The sequence below is a fragment of the Acromyrmex echinatior genome, chromosome 7 (genome assembly GCF_024713525.1).
Source record: "Acromyrmex echinatior isolate Ae372 chromosome 7, ASM2471352v2, whole genome shotgun sequence".
Lineage (NCBI taxonomy): Eukaryota > Metazoa > Arthropoda > Insecta > Hymenoptera > Formicidae > Acromyrmex > Acromyrmex echinatior.
In genome coordinates this window covers 3501365-3523048 of record NC_141858.1, presented here as the reverse complement: position 1 = coordinate 3523048, position 21684 = coordinate 3501365, and the positions used below count along the sequence as shown (strand labels likewise).

At 32.8% G+C, this 21684-nt stretch overlaps 2 protein-coding genes across 3 annotated transcripts in view; one reads left to right on the top strand and one right to left on the bottom strand.

Annotated features, from left to right (window-relative positions):
* Positions 1–613: 613 nt before the first annotated feature.
* Positions 614–1101, bottom strand: LOC105154225 (uncharacterized). The gene is made up of 2 exons (XM_011069586.2): positions 834–1101; positions 614–786 (listed from the first exon to the last, which is right to left on the bottom strand). The coding sequence occupies exons 1-2, from the start codon at positions 1099–1101 to the stop codon at positions 614–616; spliced, it is 441 nt and encodes a 146-aa protein (XP_011067888.2).
* A 10259-nt stretch (positions 1102–11360) lies between these two features.
* LOC105152752 (Gustatory receptor 43a) overlaps positions 11361–21684 on the top strand; it is a 105521-nt gene continuing 95197 nt past the window's right edge. The window contains exon 1 of one of the 2 annotated variants that reach the window (XM_087408233.1): positions 11361–11734. In XM_087408233.1, the coding sequence (XP_087264359.1) occupies positions 11645–11734 (90 nt within the window). In that variant the 5' untranslated portion in view covers positions 11361–11644. The remainder of the gene's footprint in view (positions 11735–21684) is intronic. The other variant, XM_087408234.1, reaches the window with a different exon arrangement.

Here is a 21684-nt window from a genome sequence, read left to right as displayed (position 1 = left end):
AACGATGGACAACGCGTACGATATGCCTCTCGCGAACAAGAAAGTACCCTGTCTAATGAAGGATGAAAATAATGGTGTAATAATGACCGAATTCGTTGATCTCAAAGCGGTGAGGGTGCACGGTAAGAAAGAAACTAAAAAGCCAAAAGGCGTAAAGAGTAACGTCGTAGCGAACGATAATGTTTAATGATTACACGCGGTGTTCGAATGAAGAGATCGAAATGACTCGTCGTCAATCGTGTATACAATCTAAACTGCACGAGGTGTACACGATATCCGAATCAAAAATCGCTCTGAATCCATACGACGACAAACAATACGTCGTACCGGACTCGATGGAGACGTTACCGTGAGGGCATTGGTGGATACCTGTAATATGTGTGTGTGTGTGTGTGTGTGTGTGTGTGTCAACATTTATTATGTTTTATGTAGTACTATTTATTATGTATTATTATTATTTACATTTCATGTATCGTACATTTATATACGTATTTTATATTTGTACACTGTAAAACATAGATGAATGGTAATAAAAATATACGTTTATATACTTATATACTTATATTGATATATTTTTTATATGTAGAAATAAAATATATGAATCAAAATTTTATCACATAACATTGTTTTTGTGTATCCATGAATTGTGTGATCCATCGAATTCCAGCCACTTGATGTACACCTTGTCTTCCTTCCTGCGCAATACTTTCTCCATGAGATACACATCCGGATGAGTAGCACGATGCAACTCGTAGAACGCTACAGCGACGATTTTCCGCGATAATCCTCGAGTAAATAGGTTACAGGATTGGTATCTTAACGATTGTAAACACCTCGGTGGTCCAATTTGGCGTAACCAAATTTCTCAAAAATCGTCTTGTACTTGCTCACGCGTATCGAATCGCCTACTTTGAATTTTGCAGAACCCGCGATCTTTATCGCACTGTGTCCAAGAATCTTATGGCGATCGCGGGAGTTACGTCGACGGGTCACATGCCGATGCTTGCGCGCGATGTAATCTGACACGAGACGCGGCAGCTCGTCGACCCACTTAATTGCCAATATAATTGCTGTTGAACATAAACATCTTCCATATGTCATTCTTGAGCGTGCAATTGAACCGCTCGACTGACGATTTCAACGTCGAATATGTGGAATAATGATTATGTTCGAGATCGGTAATTCGAAAAAAAAAGGTAAGAATTCCTTCGGTCGACCAACAGTAATTGTTATTGAACGCACGCATAAGGCGAGCTCGTGATTTCATCTCGAGCCTGACATTAAGCCTCGTCAAAGTCAGGGATTCATTGTTCTTTAGCCTTTTCAAAACAATTCGGTACACGCAAACAGGCACCGGCAACGGAACATCGAAAGTTCTAGAACAATTCGATTCGCGCACGCGAGCGCCGCGCTCCGACGAATACGTCACGCGCTGTCACCAATCCCGCGTACGGATTTTCTGTCGCGCATGACTGTTACGTTGAACGTCGCTAGAAAAGAATCGAAAGCGCCAATCAATTTTGTACAACCAATGCCACGTGATTGTGGTAATATTTAATTGGATTTCTCCCAAGAAGAAAGCCCGGACCGGAAACAATAAATGCTTCGATCTCGCCGGTCCTCAGAGCAGATTGGGCAGATTGCTTAAATAGTTTACACCGCTTATACCGTCTACACCGCTTAGAGTTCTTAGACTTCTTAGAGTTCTTACTTCTAAAAGTTCTTCGAGTTCTTAGAATCATAATCTCGCTACTATACCGCTTCGTTAAATCGCCGTGCTAACCGCTTAGTGAAATCGCGATAAAACGAATCTTTCCGAGAAAATCGCCGAGATTTTCCATCACCGCGATTCCGAATACAATTTTGGAAACGGTGGCTGCATTTGATATTTTGTTAATCTAATATTTAATTAATTGTATTTTTTTGACTCTGTAACTGATTATATTAAAGAAAATTCTTTTGTTAAATTAAATGAAACGGAGTTCTCTTCACTGTCGTGCATCACATCACCTTGTGCCGTTCTCTCACTCGAATCTTTCCGCGCGGTGCATTCTCGCACATTTTCTGGTCCTTCGAGCCGGATTTAAAGTAGCGAGAAAGACAAACGCCGCATCACTTTAAAAATTTCACGATCAGCGCTCTTGCTCTGGTTCGCTCTCGCACAATTGACACATCGTGCTTTTTCAAAATTTTCTTCATATCAGCGTTGTAAAACTCTTTCCCTATATTCGTTTGTAAATTTTTCGGACATTTTCTGCTCTTTCGAACGATCTCAGCGATAGCGTCAGCTGTTTTGCTTCCACTCTTGCTCTTGAATGGTATGGCCCACGCGTATTTGCTGAACACATCGATGACGGTGAATATGTAGTGGTGGCCTCTGTTGAAGCCCGAGTACGGGCGCATCTCAACGATATCAGCCTGCCACAGATCATCGTATCCCCGGACTATGATGCGCCTTCGCGGAAAATTTCTTCTCGCAGGAGCGCGCAATTCCTCGACGAGTTGGCGTCTCTCGGAGCTAATTTTCTCTCTCTTTTTCTTAGATTTCTTTTTCATGATTCGACACTTAATACACACAACAAGTGCAAGAAAATAATGTATTTTTTCTTACTGGTTTTTCTTACTCGACTAAATCGTTTCATGGATACGCGATTTAATTTATAATAATCAGCTTCGCAAAGTTCCTCGATGATCGACATCTCGTTGTCATGAGCATTATTGCCTGTTCGGTGCGAAGTGTCGAGCAATTGTAGACAGTCCACCAGCTCGTTGAGATCATCCCAGTGCACGTAATCGATCGCGTTGTCGTTCATTGCATGAGGTAATTACTTTCCAGATTTCTTCTTCTGTTTCTTGGGTGTGATCGACATCAACGGCGTGATTACGTGTTTGTATTTATATTCCCTGTTACTCAATAATCGATCCTGCGAAGTATAGTACTTGTGTTTTTGCGCGTTCGTCTCCAACAGCATGCTCTTGTGCATATCGTTTTCTGTGTAGAAAGCATCGTCGAGAATTCTCTTGAAAATCAACTCGTAGACCAGGTGTACCGGCGTATCGTACGCCGTCGATAATTATGTTGTCCACGTCATCCACGTTTATTGCCAAACATTAGCCTATCCTTATGTAGGTAAACGCCGTACTTGTGATCTATACCGCTTTCTTTATTTTGCGCTCCCCTTTATGAAAACGTCAAGTAAGCTTATGAAAATGTTGGTTTTATCACAATTCGACGGACCGCAAATGATCGCGCGTATAGTACTCAGCAGCATTCTCTTATCAGAGTAATACCAATCAAGATACGCAGTTATAATTACATAGTGCGAATTTAGTGAAGCATTTCTTATTTTCAAATTATATCGATATCACTGCGAAAAACGAATTTCAGAACGATTGAAGTATTATAGATATAAGAGATCATGTTGGAAAAAAATTCCATTCCAATTCAGAACGCTGATAGTGACGCTGCAATTTAAACGTAAGCAATAACTTTCTTTCGTGTACGTGAGCTTGTCGATAGTGGCAATCTTTAATTAGAAATTCGCAATGGAATATGAGGAGAATTTTGATACGCGGCACCGGTAGCCGAGAAGGAATTCCACGTCGGTTCGCCCTACCAATGCAGACATGAAATCGGAAGTTTTCTCGGTGAATTGTTCAGAAAAATATCTATCTTACCTAAATAAAGGTGCACGTGCTGTCGAAAAAGAAGCTTTACGTGTGGGAATTAATATAATAGAAGACGTCGAAATAATAAGCCGTTTCGGGAGATAATCTGAAGAGAAAAACCAAAGAAAAAATAAGTTTCCTGATGAAGAGATATAAAATATCCGCGAAATCCGCGTCACTTTAGTTTCCACTCGGAAATAGTTGTACATCGTAAACGACGTCGGGCGGTCAAAAGAAAATCATCAAGAAGTACCACAAGGAAGAAAAGCAATAAAATGACGAAGAAAAAGAAAATTCATGGTGTAGGAAGAAAAACCAAAAAATTATTCGCTAGAAAACATTGAATATAAATGTAATGTATCCGACATAGTCTCTTAATTGAGATAGGAATTCGCGACTGGAGAAAAAGTATGTCTTTTCTTCATACTCACTCAAGCGAGTGTATAAGGAGTGAACTCGAACTTTTCTCTCTGCCTCCTACACAAACCAGCATTGAGAGCTCGCAATAGATTTATTACAAACCCGTAACTCGCCCGCGATAGAATTTGTCATACCCGGACGTGAAGACTATCTGGATCTCACTCACATCATATTGAGCTTTCGCATACGTGTAGAAAATGAATGCTGGGAGAGCACATCGGTCGCACCTGACGACGTGGTGAAGATAGGATCCGTAAATCATTTATTGCATTCCATGTTTCACCAAACCGACATATATTTCAATCAAAAGCTCGTGCCACCAAACACTTACGCTTATCGTGCGTACATCGATACGTTATTAAATTATGCTGCACCCTCAAAAACTTCTCACTTGATCTGTTGCTTATGGAACATGGATATTTCCGGTTACATGGTACGTTAAACTCGTCAAATCTAAATATTCGTTTAAGAGACGCGCGCAATGCATTCAAGGAAATCATACGCTATGTCTCATGAACCACCTTTACTGCGACGTTTTCAATCAAGATAAATTTTTAATTAATGGAATGGAAGTTAGAATAAAATTCGTTTACTCGAAAGATTCGTTTTCCCTTATGGAGAATAAAACGATACAAAAAATATGCATTCTTGCTGCCAGTCTACTAGTAAGAAAAGCAAAAATAAGTCCGGATGTGTTACTTGCACACGCTAGAATTCTGAGTAAAACTACCTCCAAGTATCCCCTTATGAGAGTCGAAGTTAAAACATTCACAATACGCCAGCATCGTAGGGGAATCGACAATGCAATACTCGGACAGCTGCCGAAACGAATAATCGGATTTATCGATAATAAGGAGTTTAACAGCGATAGAAAATTAAATCCGTTTTATTTCAAAAATTACGGAATAAATTTCTTTTCGCTGTACGTCGACGGTATGCAAATTCCCAGTAGATCATTACAGCCAAACTTTTCGAAAGACGAATCGCTCTGCATTGCAGCTTATCACACCTTATTCTCCGGAACCGTATTCACTTTTTGAACGAGGATAATTCTATAAGTACAGACGCTTACGCCAATGGTTACACTCTTTTTGTTTTCGATCTTACTCCAGATCTATCCGCTAATTGCGCAGAGATCTCGTGAATCACGGAAGCTTACGATTAGAAGTGAGATTCGAAAAGACTCTTTCCGTAATTGTTAATTGTATATCGTCTATGCCGAGTTTAATAATGTTTTAGAAATCGAATCCTCGCGTCAAGTCATTGTCAACTTTTCCAGTTAATCCTATGTCTTTCGAGAAAATTTCTGCTCGACTACACATTCTTTTTTCTCATCTGATTGTACACAAGATGACGAAAAAAGCTTCAGTCTTGCTCGTAACACCGACGCTGACATTTCGTGACGTAAAAAGCGTAGCGAAAATTCGAATATCATAATGGATATAGTCATCGACATAGAAGATTTTCGCGATGCCGAAGAAAATTTTATTCCGAAAGAAGTCGCGGTTCTTGCGATTAATGTGAGGATTACCAGACACTGGATTATGATTTCACTTTATCCTTTTGGCGATTTACCCGAGAGAGTAAGACGAGAAAACAACTGGCTTACACGGAATCGAATGGTTCGACGGAGATGTCAATCGTAAATACTTTACGATACATTTGCGAAACGTTACACGACATGCACGCTACATTTATAGTAGAGAACAAGAGGAGGCACGTATTATATATATAATCCGGAAGGAACTTTTCCGGCTTTTAAAAATCTACCAGATTTCGAATGTCGAAGACAACGTTGTACGCATCACGGATTTCGAACCAACGTTACATTGTGCCTTATGCAACGCTTATAGATTGAAACATTGATTAACTATATGAAATAGCAGCAATTCAAGTTACGATAGTCTTCTCTCAGAAAATTGGAGCGAGAGCGACGTCAACAGCAAAAAAAAGGTAGCAAAAATTTTTCAATTCAAAAATCAGAAACATAATATAATCTGCAACATTGAAGAGTGAAGGAAAGATAACGCGAACTAAAGCGAGAACGAGGAGAAAAAAGAGACAAGCGATAGAGGACGAGAAAAAAGATCTTTCAAAATTCGACCCGTTGACTAATAGAGATAAAACTAACACTAGTGTCTTGCAATTGTCGATTATTTTTGAGAATTTCACATCGCACACGCCGGCAAAAGAGATAAATTTTGAATTTATTCACATTTCTTCTCTCACGCTCTACTACGATGATATTATGTATTTGCTGGAACTTTTAAACGCATTACATCATCTCAGTGTCCGACATGCGAGGATCTATCCTTTCGACTGACTGCCGAGAGTATGGACAAGATCGACTCTCATTGTCGCTAACATGGACTATTACGATCGACCTAGCCAACACTGATCGCCTTCTACTGATCGATAAACACAGAACAGGAATATTTCGATAGCTACGGCATGCTGCCCTTAAATTCAAGATTTCTCTTACGCCTGCCCCAAAACTCCTATACGTATCATTGGAATATGACGATGTTATAAAGAATTTTGTCAAACTTGTAGGCAATACTGCTGTATATTTCTACATTTTATGTGTAACGGTTATAATCTTAGCCTTTCTTATTGTTAGTCTATTTCTTTGATTATAAACGCAATAACCGTACAGTTATTTCATAAAACTGTTTTCTTATTGTAAACGTAAATTTGTAAATTCTCATGCTGTATGCTGTCATGTTCAATCATGTATTCTTTTAAAAAAGTTATTGGGAGTACAAATTAGTTCGGTTAATTTTCCAAAAGCTGGCTCTGGCTGTTGTGAATGGTTCATAGTGACAACTGATTTTGGCGTTTTCAGAGAGGTTAGACATCTGCTAATAATATTCAGTTTATATCGCTTTGAGTTTCATACAAAAACTTTGATTTTTACTGTGTTTGAAATGTCGACTTTTTTGTGTTAACGAAGCAGCATTTGCGGGAGGTTCTAATTTTTTGCTTTAATTGGAAGAAAAGTGTAGCTGAAGCCCATCGAATGCTTGTCGAAGTTTATGGTGACACTGCTCCAATTGATAAATCATGTAAGGAATGGTTTCGACGTTTCAAGGATGGAGATTTCAGCGTTGAAGACAAGCCTCGCTCTGGACAGCCAAAAAAATTCGAAGACAAAGAATTAGAGGCATTACTCGAAGAAGATCAGAGTCAAACGCAAGAGGAGCTTGCAGAATCATTGGAAGTAACTCAACAAGCCGTTTCTGCACGATTGAGAGCCATAGGAATAATTGAAAAACAAGGAAATTGGGTGCCTTATGAACTGAAACCGAGAGACATTGAAAGGCGATTTTTCACTTGCGAACAGCTGATTCAAAGACAACAAAGAAAAGGTTTTTTGCATCGGATTGTGACTGGAGATGAGAAGTGGATATTCTACGACAACCCCAAGAAGAAAAAATATGACGCTAAGCCCGGTCAATCGTTGCCATCGACCTCAACATCAACAAAGCCGAACATTCATGGTTCGAAGATCATGCTCTGTATCTGATGGGACCAAAAGGGTGTTGTTTACTATGAGCTACTGAAACCTGGCGATTTCATTACGGGCGATCGGTATCGGCTACAATTGATTCGTTTAAACCGTGCATTGCGAGAAAAACAGCCGGAATACGAGCAAAGACATGATAAAGTTATTTTTCTTCATGACAACGCTCAGCCTCATGTCGCTAAAGTCGTAAAAAAATATTTGGAAACGCTCAAATGGGATGTTTTACCGCACCCGCCGTATTCTCCGGACATTGCTCCTTCTGATTACTGGTTATTCCGAAGGATGCAGCACGATTTGGCAAGTCATCGGTTCACTTCTTTCGCAGAAATCGAAAATTGGCTCCAAAATTGGATCGCCTTCAAAGACGAGTCATTTTTTCGAGATGGAATTCGAAAATTGCCTGAGAGATGGGAAAAAGTAGTAGCCAGCAATGGACAATACTTTAATTAATCTGTTCATTCATTTTGTTTTGAAATAAATGCATTTTTGAACACAAAAAAATGAACCGAACTAATTTGTACTCCTAATAATTTAATTTAATTTAATTTAATTTAGTTTATTGCAAAGCTATATGAAAAAGACTACATGTTAATAAAGTAATAGACATAAAGTATGATACAATAGACTATAGTTAACATAAACATTAAATACCATAGACAATAGTAGCTTGCAAATGGTTAGGCAAAATTGCTGTTACAAAGCTTATTAGTAACACAAAACCAGAATAAGACAACAATAAGAGGTAAACTAATAGTTGAAAACATACACACACACATACACTCACCCACATATACACGCATACCCGCAAACACCAATTACATCAGTCTCGTTTGAATATCGCTGTGAATGTCGCAATGAAACGGGAGGCAGCGGAACGAAAGGAGGATAGAGAGATTTTATTGAATCTGGAAAGGAATTATAAGCTTTGATAGAGAAAAGTTTGTAAGAGAAAACAGTACGGAACTTAGTATCCCCGATATATATCGGGGAAGAATAAGTAATCTTGGTATCTAGTGACAATAAATTAGCTATATCATGTAATATACCTTTCTTTTTTTTTTAAATAAACGTTTTGCACTTGTAAATTTTGTTTGTTTCTTACTCCTCACCTCACTTCCTTTTATAATAGACACATTTTCTCACATATTTTAGACTTAAATAACGTACTTTAAATACATATGGCATAAAAAGAATTTTTTTAAAGTAATGCTTAAAGATGTCGCGTCATATCAGTTGAATATGTTCGTGCCTGTTTTACTTTCTTCCAAGCAAAAATAAGAGTCTTCCAGACTCAAAAATTTTTATAAAAGTTCTCATAAATAATAAAAACACTTTCATTAAAACGTTAATACGTCGGAGACATTTGAGTCGTGCCAACAAAAAATAATTACTATAAAACTACCTGCTATCTCAGTTGTTCGTATCTTGTACTCCTTCCCCATGATGAAAAATATTGCGGTCCCAATCTTCACTCGCTATCTTTTCGGACTTCACCTTTCATTTTGTCGGAAGTCTTCTACCACTTTCTTCTTTAATCACCTCGTGCGAAGGTATGGAGCAAGCCAATCAGATCTTTGTTAATTAGAACGAACCAATTAGAACGCATTATTTAATTATCCTATTACTATCACCCTTCATCAACCGATTAATCAGAGCATGCCATTTTTCCAAACGGACCCATCTAGGCTACATCTATGGGAGACATGGAGGGGATTTGTTTTGACATGTGTGTTACTTATCTTCCTACTTACTACTGATAAATGTATACTTTGAGTATACCTCACCCCAATTTAAATATCCTTTAGATATGTTTGCGGGGGAGAGTGCACAGAGTGATTTCCCATAAGAATTAAATGAGGACTGCATTAGTTTAGGAGATATGATAAATTAAAGTTTCATGTAATATGTAGGTGACATTATTAGAATAGAAAATATACTATTATGAACGCGTAACAAGTCGTACATTCCTAGACAGAGAGAGGGTAGACTTCGCTTCGTGTAAAAAGATACGCTCATACGCCCCTTAGCAAAGGAGAGATTAGGTGGATTTCGTGTCGCGTTAAAAAATATATACGTGTTGGCAGTACGTGCCCCCCTACGAGTGACACTGCCCGTAAAAAAATATAACCTTATCCATCTCATATTTTAGTATTGGGTAGTCCTCATTTTGCATTGTAAAGTATATACAAAGCGAGAGCTGTATAATGCCGCAATACACTCTTAATCTTGTATCGCGTAGTACTTCTAAATTCGAGGTACAAATTTTTGTACTTCCAGCGAATTTACCGGGAAAAATACTTCCCATTATATAGAAAAGAATATTTCCTATTAATGTGGTAATAATTCCGTGTAATTTGAAATATCATTTAAAAATGACATTTCGAGTTACATCGAATTATTACCACATTAATAGGAAATATTTTTATAGGAGGACTTTTTTTGTCCTTTCAAAACAGCTGATAACGTAGAGAAACATAAGTCTTAAGTCATGGTGATAAGAAAATGCAGAGAAAAATTTAAGGCTGATATATGGATACGATTAGATACGATTACGTTTAGATACGATTTTTCTGCTTTACTTTATATCCACGATTTGTGACAATTATATTTCATTCTCTGTATCATCAGCCGTTTTAAAAGAACAAAAGCGGATTGGGAGAGAAAAGAAAGAGTTGGAATATTTCAGGTACATATATGCTCTTCATTTGTACCTCCAAATCATCTAGAACATTTGTACCGCATAATTATCTCCTCACAATAGATATCTCTTGAATTCGAGATACCATTTTAACTCTTATACTCGGTGGTATTTACGTATCACCTCGTAATTTACGTGGGGTTTTTATTTCAACGTGTACCGCCAATTTTTGGTGGTACAAGATTAAAAATGTAGACGGCACGTACCGCCTCCATGCATACACTTTATAACGCGGAACAAAGACTACTATTTATTTTCATCATTAACAAGATCTAGAAATTTGTATAGTCTCATATTAAAAGCTGTTAATTAACTATGAGAATTATGTTTACAAAATACCTATGACTTTCTGTGATATTCTGATTTCGTTTACATTCGTCAAGAGATTAGAATGACATATACAAACTTCATTATTCGTAATGTATCTCTAATACTAATATCATCCTCTAGATATTATGGAACTGTATCTCCTAAACCAATGCAGTCCCCTACTTAATTTTTGTGGGAAATCATTCAGGACATTCTACCGTACAACATATCTTAAAGACACTTAAATTAGTAAGTAATCTAAAGTGTATATATATTTGCTCAATTATTTAGTATCTAATAAAATGTTAAAAATTTTTGAAGGTGGGTTAATCAAATGTATTAATAAATGTAATATGAATCAACATAGGATGTGTAAAAATATTTTATTCAAAAAATTCCGTAGATTCCGAAATTTCGACCTCAGTTTTATCCTCAGTACATGACTGACGCATTAAGAAATCGATATATTAAGCAAAAACGGAAACATAGAATGTGCATCTTAATTCATTTGAGTTATAAGTGATTTCTTTTAGTTATTCATTAGAGTTATAAGTAATATTCATTTGAGTCTATATTTGTTTTTATTACTAAAAGTGTTTGTTTTTCAAAGTCTTTCGTGTAATTCCATTTTCTTCTCGGAGCGCTTCTCGTCCATCTAACATTTTAAGCAAAAAGAACTTTTCCTTTGTTGCACTGAAAGATACAATAGTATAGTATTTTATTGTTCTACCAATCCCATTAGCTAATCCTCTCATCATGCAAGATCTCAGTCGAGATCGATACAACGATTCTCCTGCATTTAAATTAATTTTTCTAAAGTTATTTTATATGGATTTTTGAATTATTTTGGTTAATTTATATGGATAAGTAAAATAATAAGAATAATACGTTGCAGTGTGTGCCTGTTGGTATGTCTAATCAGTGCCGAGATCTGGGGTTTCTGGCGCGATTTAAGAGATGGATGGGAGCATAGCACTCGGCTTAAGTCACAGAATGCGATAATTATTACTACCAGCGATGTAATGGGTATAATGAGTCTGACAGCCGCTTCTATCATCGGTTCAATTCTATGCTGGAAACACGTGCAAACTATTATTGATAAACTAGTTGATGTAAGTCATTTTTAATTAATTCTCTGCTGAAAAAATTTCTCTGAAGAGTATGAAAATTTTTTTGAAAATGTTCATATTTTCGGACACATGGCAGAGTTTTTCAGAGAATTTTTTAGTATAATTTTAAAGATTTGTCAAAATGTTTCAGTGATATTTAAAAAAGACTTTCATAAAATTTTTTACAATACAAAGACTTCCAGAATTTGTCAGAGATTTTCAGATTTTCAATACTCGATAAAAATTCATATTTTAAGATTTATAAATTTTATTTCTTTTTTAATAGAAGTTGTTCCATACAAGATATATGTAATGATTTCATCTAAAATTATTTTGAAATATACATTTACCTAGTGGGATTCGAATTTGGAATCTCTCGATTATGAGTTTCCTGTATTATATCACTTCTTCAATTGACAAGTGTGTTATTTATTGTCTATATAAGTTTCAGAAATATCTCACGAAATTTCAGATACTTAGAAATAATTTTCAGAGAATTTACTGAAAGTCTCTAAAAAGTGAACAATTATGAAAATTTTCTTTAGATATATAATTAAATTCCCCAATTTCAGCAAAATTCAGGGAATTTCAGATACTTGGAAATGATTTTCAGAGAACGCGCTGAAAGTTTTTAAAAAGTGAAATCATGAAAATTCAATTTTTAGAGACGTCACTGAATTCCCGAGTCACTGAATTTCTTGATTTCAGCGAAATTAAAAGATTTTTGGGCACGCGGAAATGATTTTTTTAGAGAATTCTCTGAAAATCTCTAAAAAATAAAAAAAATTAAAATTCTATTTTCAGAGACATCACTAAATTTCCGAATTTCAATGAAATTTAGATATTTTTTGACATTTAAAAATGACTTTTTGAGAATTCGTTGACAATTCCTGAGTTTTCTTGAGAAAGTCTTTCAATATTACTAAAAATACCTGAAAAATGCTTTCAGTCATTTGCAGCCAAATTTTCACAATTTTTCATTAGGATTGTTATTGCAATTGATGTTCATACTCATGCAGCACAAAATATTTTCAAAATATTTTCAAAATATTTTTTAGAAAGGTTAAAGTACTTTAAAATAAATAAAAAAATATTTAAAAATACTTCTGTGTCCGCTAAATCATATAAAAAAAATATTTTTAAAAATATTTTTAAAAATTTTCATTCAAATATATTCAATAATATTTGTGAAATTTTTTAGAAATGTTACTTACTTAGTTTTATTATTAAAATAGTATTGTAAAATAAAAAATACAAAATTTGTAATTGCGCTTACTTTTATTTATTATATACATAATACATGTATAAAATTTCTATTAATATAGAAAATATTAGAAGAACTAAATTTATTTTATTAACAAAATATAAAATCTGTTTTTAAAATTAAGAAACAATTTTCAAAAATATAAAACAAAATACTTAAGACTCCTGAGTAATCACTCTATACTGAGTAATAAGTGAGAAATGTGTCATAAGTGACACGTTGATTTTTCTTGTATGCTATGTATTTGTATGCTATGTATTTCTTGTATGTATAATTGTATTTGTAAACAAAGACAATTTGAATAAAATGAAATAATGAGATCGCTTTAAAACACTTGTAAAAATAGTCGAAAAGTAGTAATATTAGGAAGGTTCTGGGACACGGATACAGTAACTAGTAGGTGGCATTCGCAACGCGGGGATTACGTTACGCAGGGGCCTACCCAACTACTCAACTCCCCTCTTTCTCCTTTCAAATAATTTACGACTCATTTCATTTACCATTTGGGTTGACGTCAATGGATCGACCTCCATGGAGGCGTTTTTCTCAGCTTCCTCGGCAAGAACGTCTTCATCTTTGACCTCCTTAGCAGGAGCATCTTTGCCATTATCCTCCTCCTCTTTTATCACCATTACTTTTATCATAAATTTTTTAAAGTTCAACAATTGAAGATATTTAATAATAACTATTGGTCTGTTCTTGCACTAAAACTTCCTTTCTTACTTTCAATAAATATCGAACATAGACCTATCTTCTTTAAGTTTCAAAAGTTACAAAAAACCACACCACCTCGTGCACTCAAACAAGATTGGAGCCGAGAAGCATCTTTCGCTGTAGCGAAGCTGTCCGAGGTTTATCTACAAGCGGCCGTTATATATAAAACAAGTAAAGTCAAAAGTGCCGCCACGAGAAGATCGATGTCATTAGTTCAGAAAAAATTGCCTTTGTGTATAGAGCATCCAGCTATCAAATGTCATCTATATATAAAAGTCAACATTGTTGGTCAACTGATCTCTTAGATAAAAATAAATACTTTGTTTGAATGTTTGAACGGTCTATGTTCAAAATGCTACAATATCAAATAATTGCTTAATAAGGACAATCATTTATTATTATAACAGAATTAATTAAATTATCGCAATATGGTTTCTGTCTCATTATTGTGATCAATCATAAACTTTCTATGTACTGATATAACTGTAAATTCGTGACATTAGCTATATTGTTTTTAAATATATTTCATACAGTTATACATTATTAATCCCTTTTTTTATTCTCTTCATTTTTTGTTTTACGTGTATCTTATAATAAAATTTAATTATTTTAATTACAGAAAATATTAATTTTTTTATAAAAGATTTTTGTCTTTGATTTGACATGCTTATAAATAAACTTTATCAAGAAATAATATATGTATGCATATGTATATGCTATAAATCGTATAAGATATTTTTTATTAAGATATTTTTTTAAAAATTAATAAATTTTAATTACTTCAATTATTATAGACAAATGAAATTCTATGATTGACCAAAGCTGATCTATTAACTAAATATTTCAGTACGAATTTATACAAATACATTAGACAATTCTATAAACTGTGCAATAAAATCCTCTCCAATCTTGAAACGCAGTCATAGCTAGAATATAATAGTATTAATAGTATTATGTTAAATAAAATGTTATATTATAATTGTGTTTTCATAAATGTCTCCTTGAAAAACGATGCTCACTCACCAGTTGTTGATTTTCAATATCATTTAAAGCCCGAATTATTCACATTTTATAATAGAAGCTTTGTCATAAATTTTGTGAAAAGCACTTATAACACTGAATTTACTGATAACACAATTTTGGCATAAAAAATTATTTAATTTTATACTGACACAATTCAAAATATACATGCAAAATATACCATGCAATGTTTCAATTCGAATATAAGAAACACAGTTAACGGCTTCATGTACAGACATGTACCAAGTTGACAATTTTGCATTATATGCAACGCGTATTGTAACAAGATCTGTAATCAAAAAGATTTCAAAGATCCACGTGAAAAAAGTAATTGCAGGGATTAAATAAACAATATGATACAATCATTGCCAGATTCGTATCTTATAGTTTGTAACAAGAAATAATATATAACATCATAATTTATATTTGTATTGAAAGTGATCCGATTAAGATCCAGATGTTTGTAATACTCAAGTGTTAATGGTATTTTAATTATTCACTTTCGAACGGTATGTTAAAAAAATTGATACATTCATTAATACGTTCATACAATATGTACGTGTTTGCGTACGTTTGTAAATATTGTATTTAATTTAATTTAATTTTTAATTTAATTTATTTGTGCATTATTTATAAAATAACAAAAAAACATGATAACTACATAATTAAAAGAGAAAAATTAAGCGACAGGTTTACAAAATGATAAGGCATTAGCTAAGTGTGCTATTCTAACGCCTATTAAAAACGAGAGTAATGAGAGTAATTATAGTATAAAAAGTGCAAAAGCGAACATAAAACAAATTTATAATATAGTACGAATGTTGGGCTGCAGAATACAAACGTAACATAACATAACATAGCATAAATTTGAACTATATTAATAATGAAAATTGAAGACCGAATACAATAGTAGTGGACAAGTAGCAAATCGGTAGCATACAATAGCAGTGCGAGAAGGTTGAGAGACGACACAGATGCGAGAGAGAACGTCTGCGACCATAAGAGATCCAGCAAAATATATTCAATGTGCACGTATGCACATTAAATACGTACGTACGTACGTACGTACTATTACGTTTTTTATATTCGAACTGAAACATTGCGTGGACTACGATTACTTTGAACTGTGTCAATATGAATGAAGAAATTAAATTATTTTTTACGTCAAAAATTGTATCATCAGTAAAGTGTTGGAGATAGTTTTCACAAAATTTATGATAAAGCTCTTATTATAAAATGTAAATAGTTCGCGCTTTAAATAATATTGAAAACCAACTGTTGAGTGAGCATCATTATTCAAGGAGATATTTATGAAAATACACAATATAATTTTATAATACACAATTATATTGTAATATATTTTATTTAACATAATACTATTAATACTATTATAGTTCTAGCTATGACTGCGTTTCAAGATTGGAGAGGATTTTATTGCACAATTTATAGAATTTTCTAGTGCTTGTATAAATTCATACTGAAATATTTAGGAGAATAAGATCAGCTTTGGTCGATTATAGGATTTCATTTATCTAATTAATGGAATTAAAATTTACTTATTTTATCATAATAAATATTTTGGTAAATATGCCGAATAGGGGAGCATTCTTCGATAACCTTAATCTCGCCATCACTTGTCAAGGTCATCCTGAGTGACCTCCAAGTTTTAGCCGTCGCTCGTTATTTACTATGCAAACATTCAAAGAAATAAAGTATTTATTTTTATCTAAGAGATCAGTTGATCAACAATGTGGTTTTTTGTTATACCTTTAAAAAAATATAATGTTTTTAACATTAAAGATATGCGAGTAACGAATTCTTTGCAATTAAGATAACTTGGATAACGGTGGCGTACGTCTGTATGAAAACATATTACTCATTATAACATTACATTGAATACTTAACATTATATTTGTAAAATTTCATATTGAATACATCGTCCGTAAGAAAAAATAAATGAATAAAAAGTAAAAAAAATAAAAATATCATATCAATGAGTGTGATTCAAAGTTTGATGTTTACGTAAATTTAAATTTTCCTACATGTCATTGAACGATTCATAGTGTTACTGGAACATACAGCTCATCCACACATAGACGTTGTGGAACATATGTTACTTTGACGTCATAAAATATAATTATGATATCTGTGTAATCGCACACACATAGAAGCGAAATTGAAATAACTTTTGATGCGAAAATAATTATTTTTAATGATAATATATTGCTTGGATATATTGCTGGAAAATGTGAAATGGTGAGAACTAATGAGAAGGACTTATGACGACATTATTGATTCAGTCAGCTGAAATTATTGATTCATACGCTGAAGGTTCAGTCGAATGCAAAGCTTCTAAAATTTTGTGATGGAGATTACTATTTAAAAAAAGTTTTTAAAGAAAGAGACTTATGATACGTAAGTCTTATTACATCAATCGCTCAATCAATGGACTTCTCCTACTACATAGAGCATATTGCTTCTACTGTATCAGGGTATATCTTTGAAATGTCTCACGCTATGAACTATTACATTCCAATTCAACAGGATGAGGCATGCGAGAGAAGGCATGCGAAAGGTAAGTTTATTTAACTTTTATAAAATTTTGCTTATATAATTTATATGTTATATATAACTAATCTGTGCTTCGCGGGTTTTCTCCATGTCTTGGTCCATTCTTGATGTGCCAACGTTTCGTGGGCCTTGCAGTCCACTTCATCAGGGATACGAGTATCAGGCTGCTCCTCGCCCTGATGAAGTGGACTGCAAGGCCCACGAAACGTTGGCACATCAAGAATGGACCAAGACATGGAAAAATCCCGCGAAGCACAGATTAGTTATATAGAAAGCACCCATGGAAGCATCAAGAAGATTATATGTTATATATTTTTCTAAAGTCTACTTATTATATATACTTATTACTATTATGTTTTCTTTTTTCTATAGCGCATCTTCTCATACAACTTTTCATACATCTTCACCACCGATTCAAGATCTGAATGTAGAATATGTTAGAGTATGTGATACGAAAAACGTAAAATTGTTATTGTATAATACATGCTTGTTGTATAATACATCAAATCAACAACCCTACTCTTCTTATTTGAGCTCGAGCAATATATCGATATCTGTATTATAAACTAATAAAGTAAGTTATTGTTCGCATAGTGAAAAATTCCAAATTTTGTATCATTTTTAAGGGGATGTTGGAGCGACGGCTAAACTTAATCAAGGATATTACAGGTTTTCATTTCCAATGTATAAGATGCTTACGCTCTCTGAGTTAATATGATACATGCAGGAAATTTGATCGATTATTGACATTTTTATTCGATTTCCTACATTACCATCTTAGCAGGAACAAAAACATACATTAGGCACGGTCCCACAAAAATTTATTTTATTTGGAAAATTTTCCAATTTTAGAATTGAGAAAAAAATAAACCGGAATTGAAATTAATCTTATATTTGTAGAATTGAGCCTTAGAAATACAGTTGTATTATGTACATATGCAATGTAGGCCGTTTCCAATATATACCACCAGTACTAAAAGTCTGTAATATACATAAAGTACAGATTTTTAATTAATAGTTATATCGATACGAAACCGTAGCACTTTTTTTTTACGTCCAACATCATTTTAGATTATGATAATATATTATCAATAAATGAATACAACATTGCACATACATAATATAACTCTTTTTGCTCTGTCTAATAAAAAGAGATAGATATTTATAGTACTTATATTACTAACATGTCGACTTATATATCCAATATAGAAAATTGTATGTATATTATACTATGATAATTCTAACATTGTTGTAACATATAAAAAAACATTATTAGTGAATATAAATTATAATTATAATTTATATGTATTATAATGTACATATACACAATAATGTACCCAAAGTATAATTTTAATATTGCACATATCACTAACATGTTTATATGTCTTCATTAATATGTCAATAATATTGTAGAATAACATTTTTTGTGTCATTGTGTGTGCACACATTATAATACACATAAAATGTAATTGTAATTCATATTCATGAATGTCTTTTTATATACAACGTTAGAATTAAATTTATATATCATTATACACATTATATATTATAATATAAAATTTTAATATTGCATAAAAATGGACATAGAGAATATCTGCATAAATATCCAGATGTATATATATATATATATATATATATGTATATATATATATATATATATATATATGCATATATATATATATATATATTATATAGATATATATATATGTATATATATATTATATATATATGCATATATTAGGTGTTGGAATTAATTCGTAGCGTTTTACAAGTGATGGGAAGTACTTTCATTAATGTATTTTTTAATGCTCATGTGAAATAAATAACATTCTTTCATTAAAAAACGCTACGAATTAATTCCAACACCTAATATATACAACACGTCCATACATTGACAATAATACATGTTACACCTTGACTTAAAATGATATTGATCATAGGAAAAAGTGATACTACGACTGTGTATCAATATAGACTAGGAGTACTGAAAATATGTAATATACGTAACTATATGATCAGTAACTAGATGTTCAGTATTGACAGTGTACATGACATATGGTCCTAACAGCATTTTTCCTGTCATACAATGTCATTTTAGGTCAGGATATACCATGTATTAGCTATACATAGATATATTACATATAATATACATAGATATTCCATTTTTTGCTACGTTTAATAAAAAGATATAGAAGTTAATCATGATAAAATATACAGATATTAGTGGTGTGTATATTTAAATATAATACACATATAGGCAATATTATACAATATTGCATATGTGTATACTATAATGTGTGAATATATACATGTTGCAGATAGAAGTTATCAATGCTAAGTTATTTATGAAAGTTATTTATGTTTAAATATGCAATATTAAAATTATATGTATACATATATAATATAATATGTATATATGTACACATAAAATTTAATTGCAATATTTTGTATAAATAAACATAAGGAATATCGCATGAATACCTCAGTATAAATTACTTCTAGCTCTAATTCATGTAGATATTCACACATCATAGTACACACACATGCAGTATTCTAATATTGAGAAAAACAATTATTATATAGAAGACTTTAAATCTATGTATTACATGTAACAAAAAGAGATGAAGTAGCTACACATGTATATGAATATTAATTAGAAATATATTTTATGTTTTGTAATGTGTATACATCATAATGCACATAAAATATAATTCTAATATTCATTAATGTGTCTATATCTGCATGAAAAGCTAAGTATGAGTAACTTCTATCTCTTTTTACTACGGGCCTTCTACAATAAATCATTAGTTACAAATCAGAAGTCAGAAGCTAAAAATTGACCAATCACAGTCGTCAACTTTTAGCATCTGACTTCTGATTTATGATTGATTTATGGCTTATTATTGTAAAAGACTCATTAAACATAATAAAAAGAGATGGATAGCTACATACACATATGTATGTGCAATGTATTTATGACAATACATGTTACATCCTAAGTTAAAATGGCATTAGGAACAAAGGAAAAAGTACTATTACATTACACGTGTATTTTAAATACATGTTTGCATTCGAAGATATATCTATATCACAGTCAAAGTGTTCATTTAGTAAAAATATACTTATTGTAACTTGCTGTTAATCAACGTATATATTGATCTATAAGTGTGTACATTTGCTAAAGCACTTTGAATATGATATTTCATAATCGTACAGCGTCATATGAAAATTATGCATGTGACTGTGTAACGTATGTTGTATATATGTATAGCACATATATATATATGTATTAACATACATATTATATAGGGTGTCCAAAAAAACCCCTTATTTAGGAGCTGAACATAAAGGTGACTATAACTAATCGTGAAGGAATGTGAAATGTACTTGTATCGGCATACATAGTACGCCAAAATATAATCGGTTAACCTATGATTATGATTCACGTTTCTACGACTCAATTATGATCATCCTTGTGCTATAAGGCCTTTACATAATGTTTTGGGAAATAATTTCAGACAAAAATTATAAGAATTTAAAGAAGCTATTCACTGATATTCAGTTCTTTTTTCTTCATTAGTTTCTCTGTTTCGATCGTGTCAAGCAATCAGCTTTTGATTCCATCATAACAATGTATCTATTCATATTTCTTTAATTACAAACGTAAAATTCTACAAATTGGTTCCGCAATCATATTTCATCAAATTTGATAATCGAAATGCTTCTGCCAGTAAATTAAAAATAGTCAGCCCACGATGAACGCTCTAACATTTATCTAAATAGCCAAAACACGATTTACGGCTGTAGCATTTTGTTATAGCCCATGATTAACGCCTCTGGCAGTAAATTAAAAATAGTCAGCCCACGATGAACGCCTCTGATATTGAATCATAATTAGGCAAAGCACAATTTATTGTTATAACATTTAACCATATCACTTGCATATGATAGTGATAAATAAAAGTGATATTTTCACATAAAGATATGAACCTTTCCCATTCTGGTTTTATAGAGCTGCCTTCCAACAAGAAATATACCAATCACAGTAACTTTTTAATCAATTTTGACTTTATAGAGTGTCTTCCAACAAGAGACACAGTGTGACACGGTATGACACGGTGCATCATTACAATCTTGTTGTCCAATACAACAAGGATGAGATAATTATTACGTTGTACTGAGTGAGTCGCTTATTAGAAACCCATAACCTTCCCTTACCAAAGGCAGACAATTTTCTGCTACTATAGTTTTTCTATTTTGTGAACACAAAACACTATATAAATATATTGGGTCATCTAAAAAGTATCCACGGTTTTTAGATGACCCAATATGTATATATATATATATATATATATATATATATATATATATACATATATATATA

Coding starts and splice junctions, on each gene's coding strand:
- LOC105154225 (XM_011069586.2), bottom strand. CDS start 1,101: ATGACATATGGAAGATGTTTATGTTCAACAGCAATTATATTGGCAATT. Junction 787..833: donor CGCCAAATTGGACCACCGAG/GTGTTTACAATC, acceptor TATTTACTCGAG/GATTATCGCGGAAAATCGTC.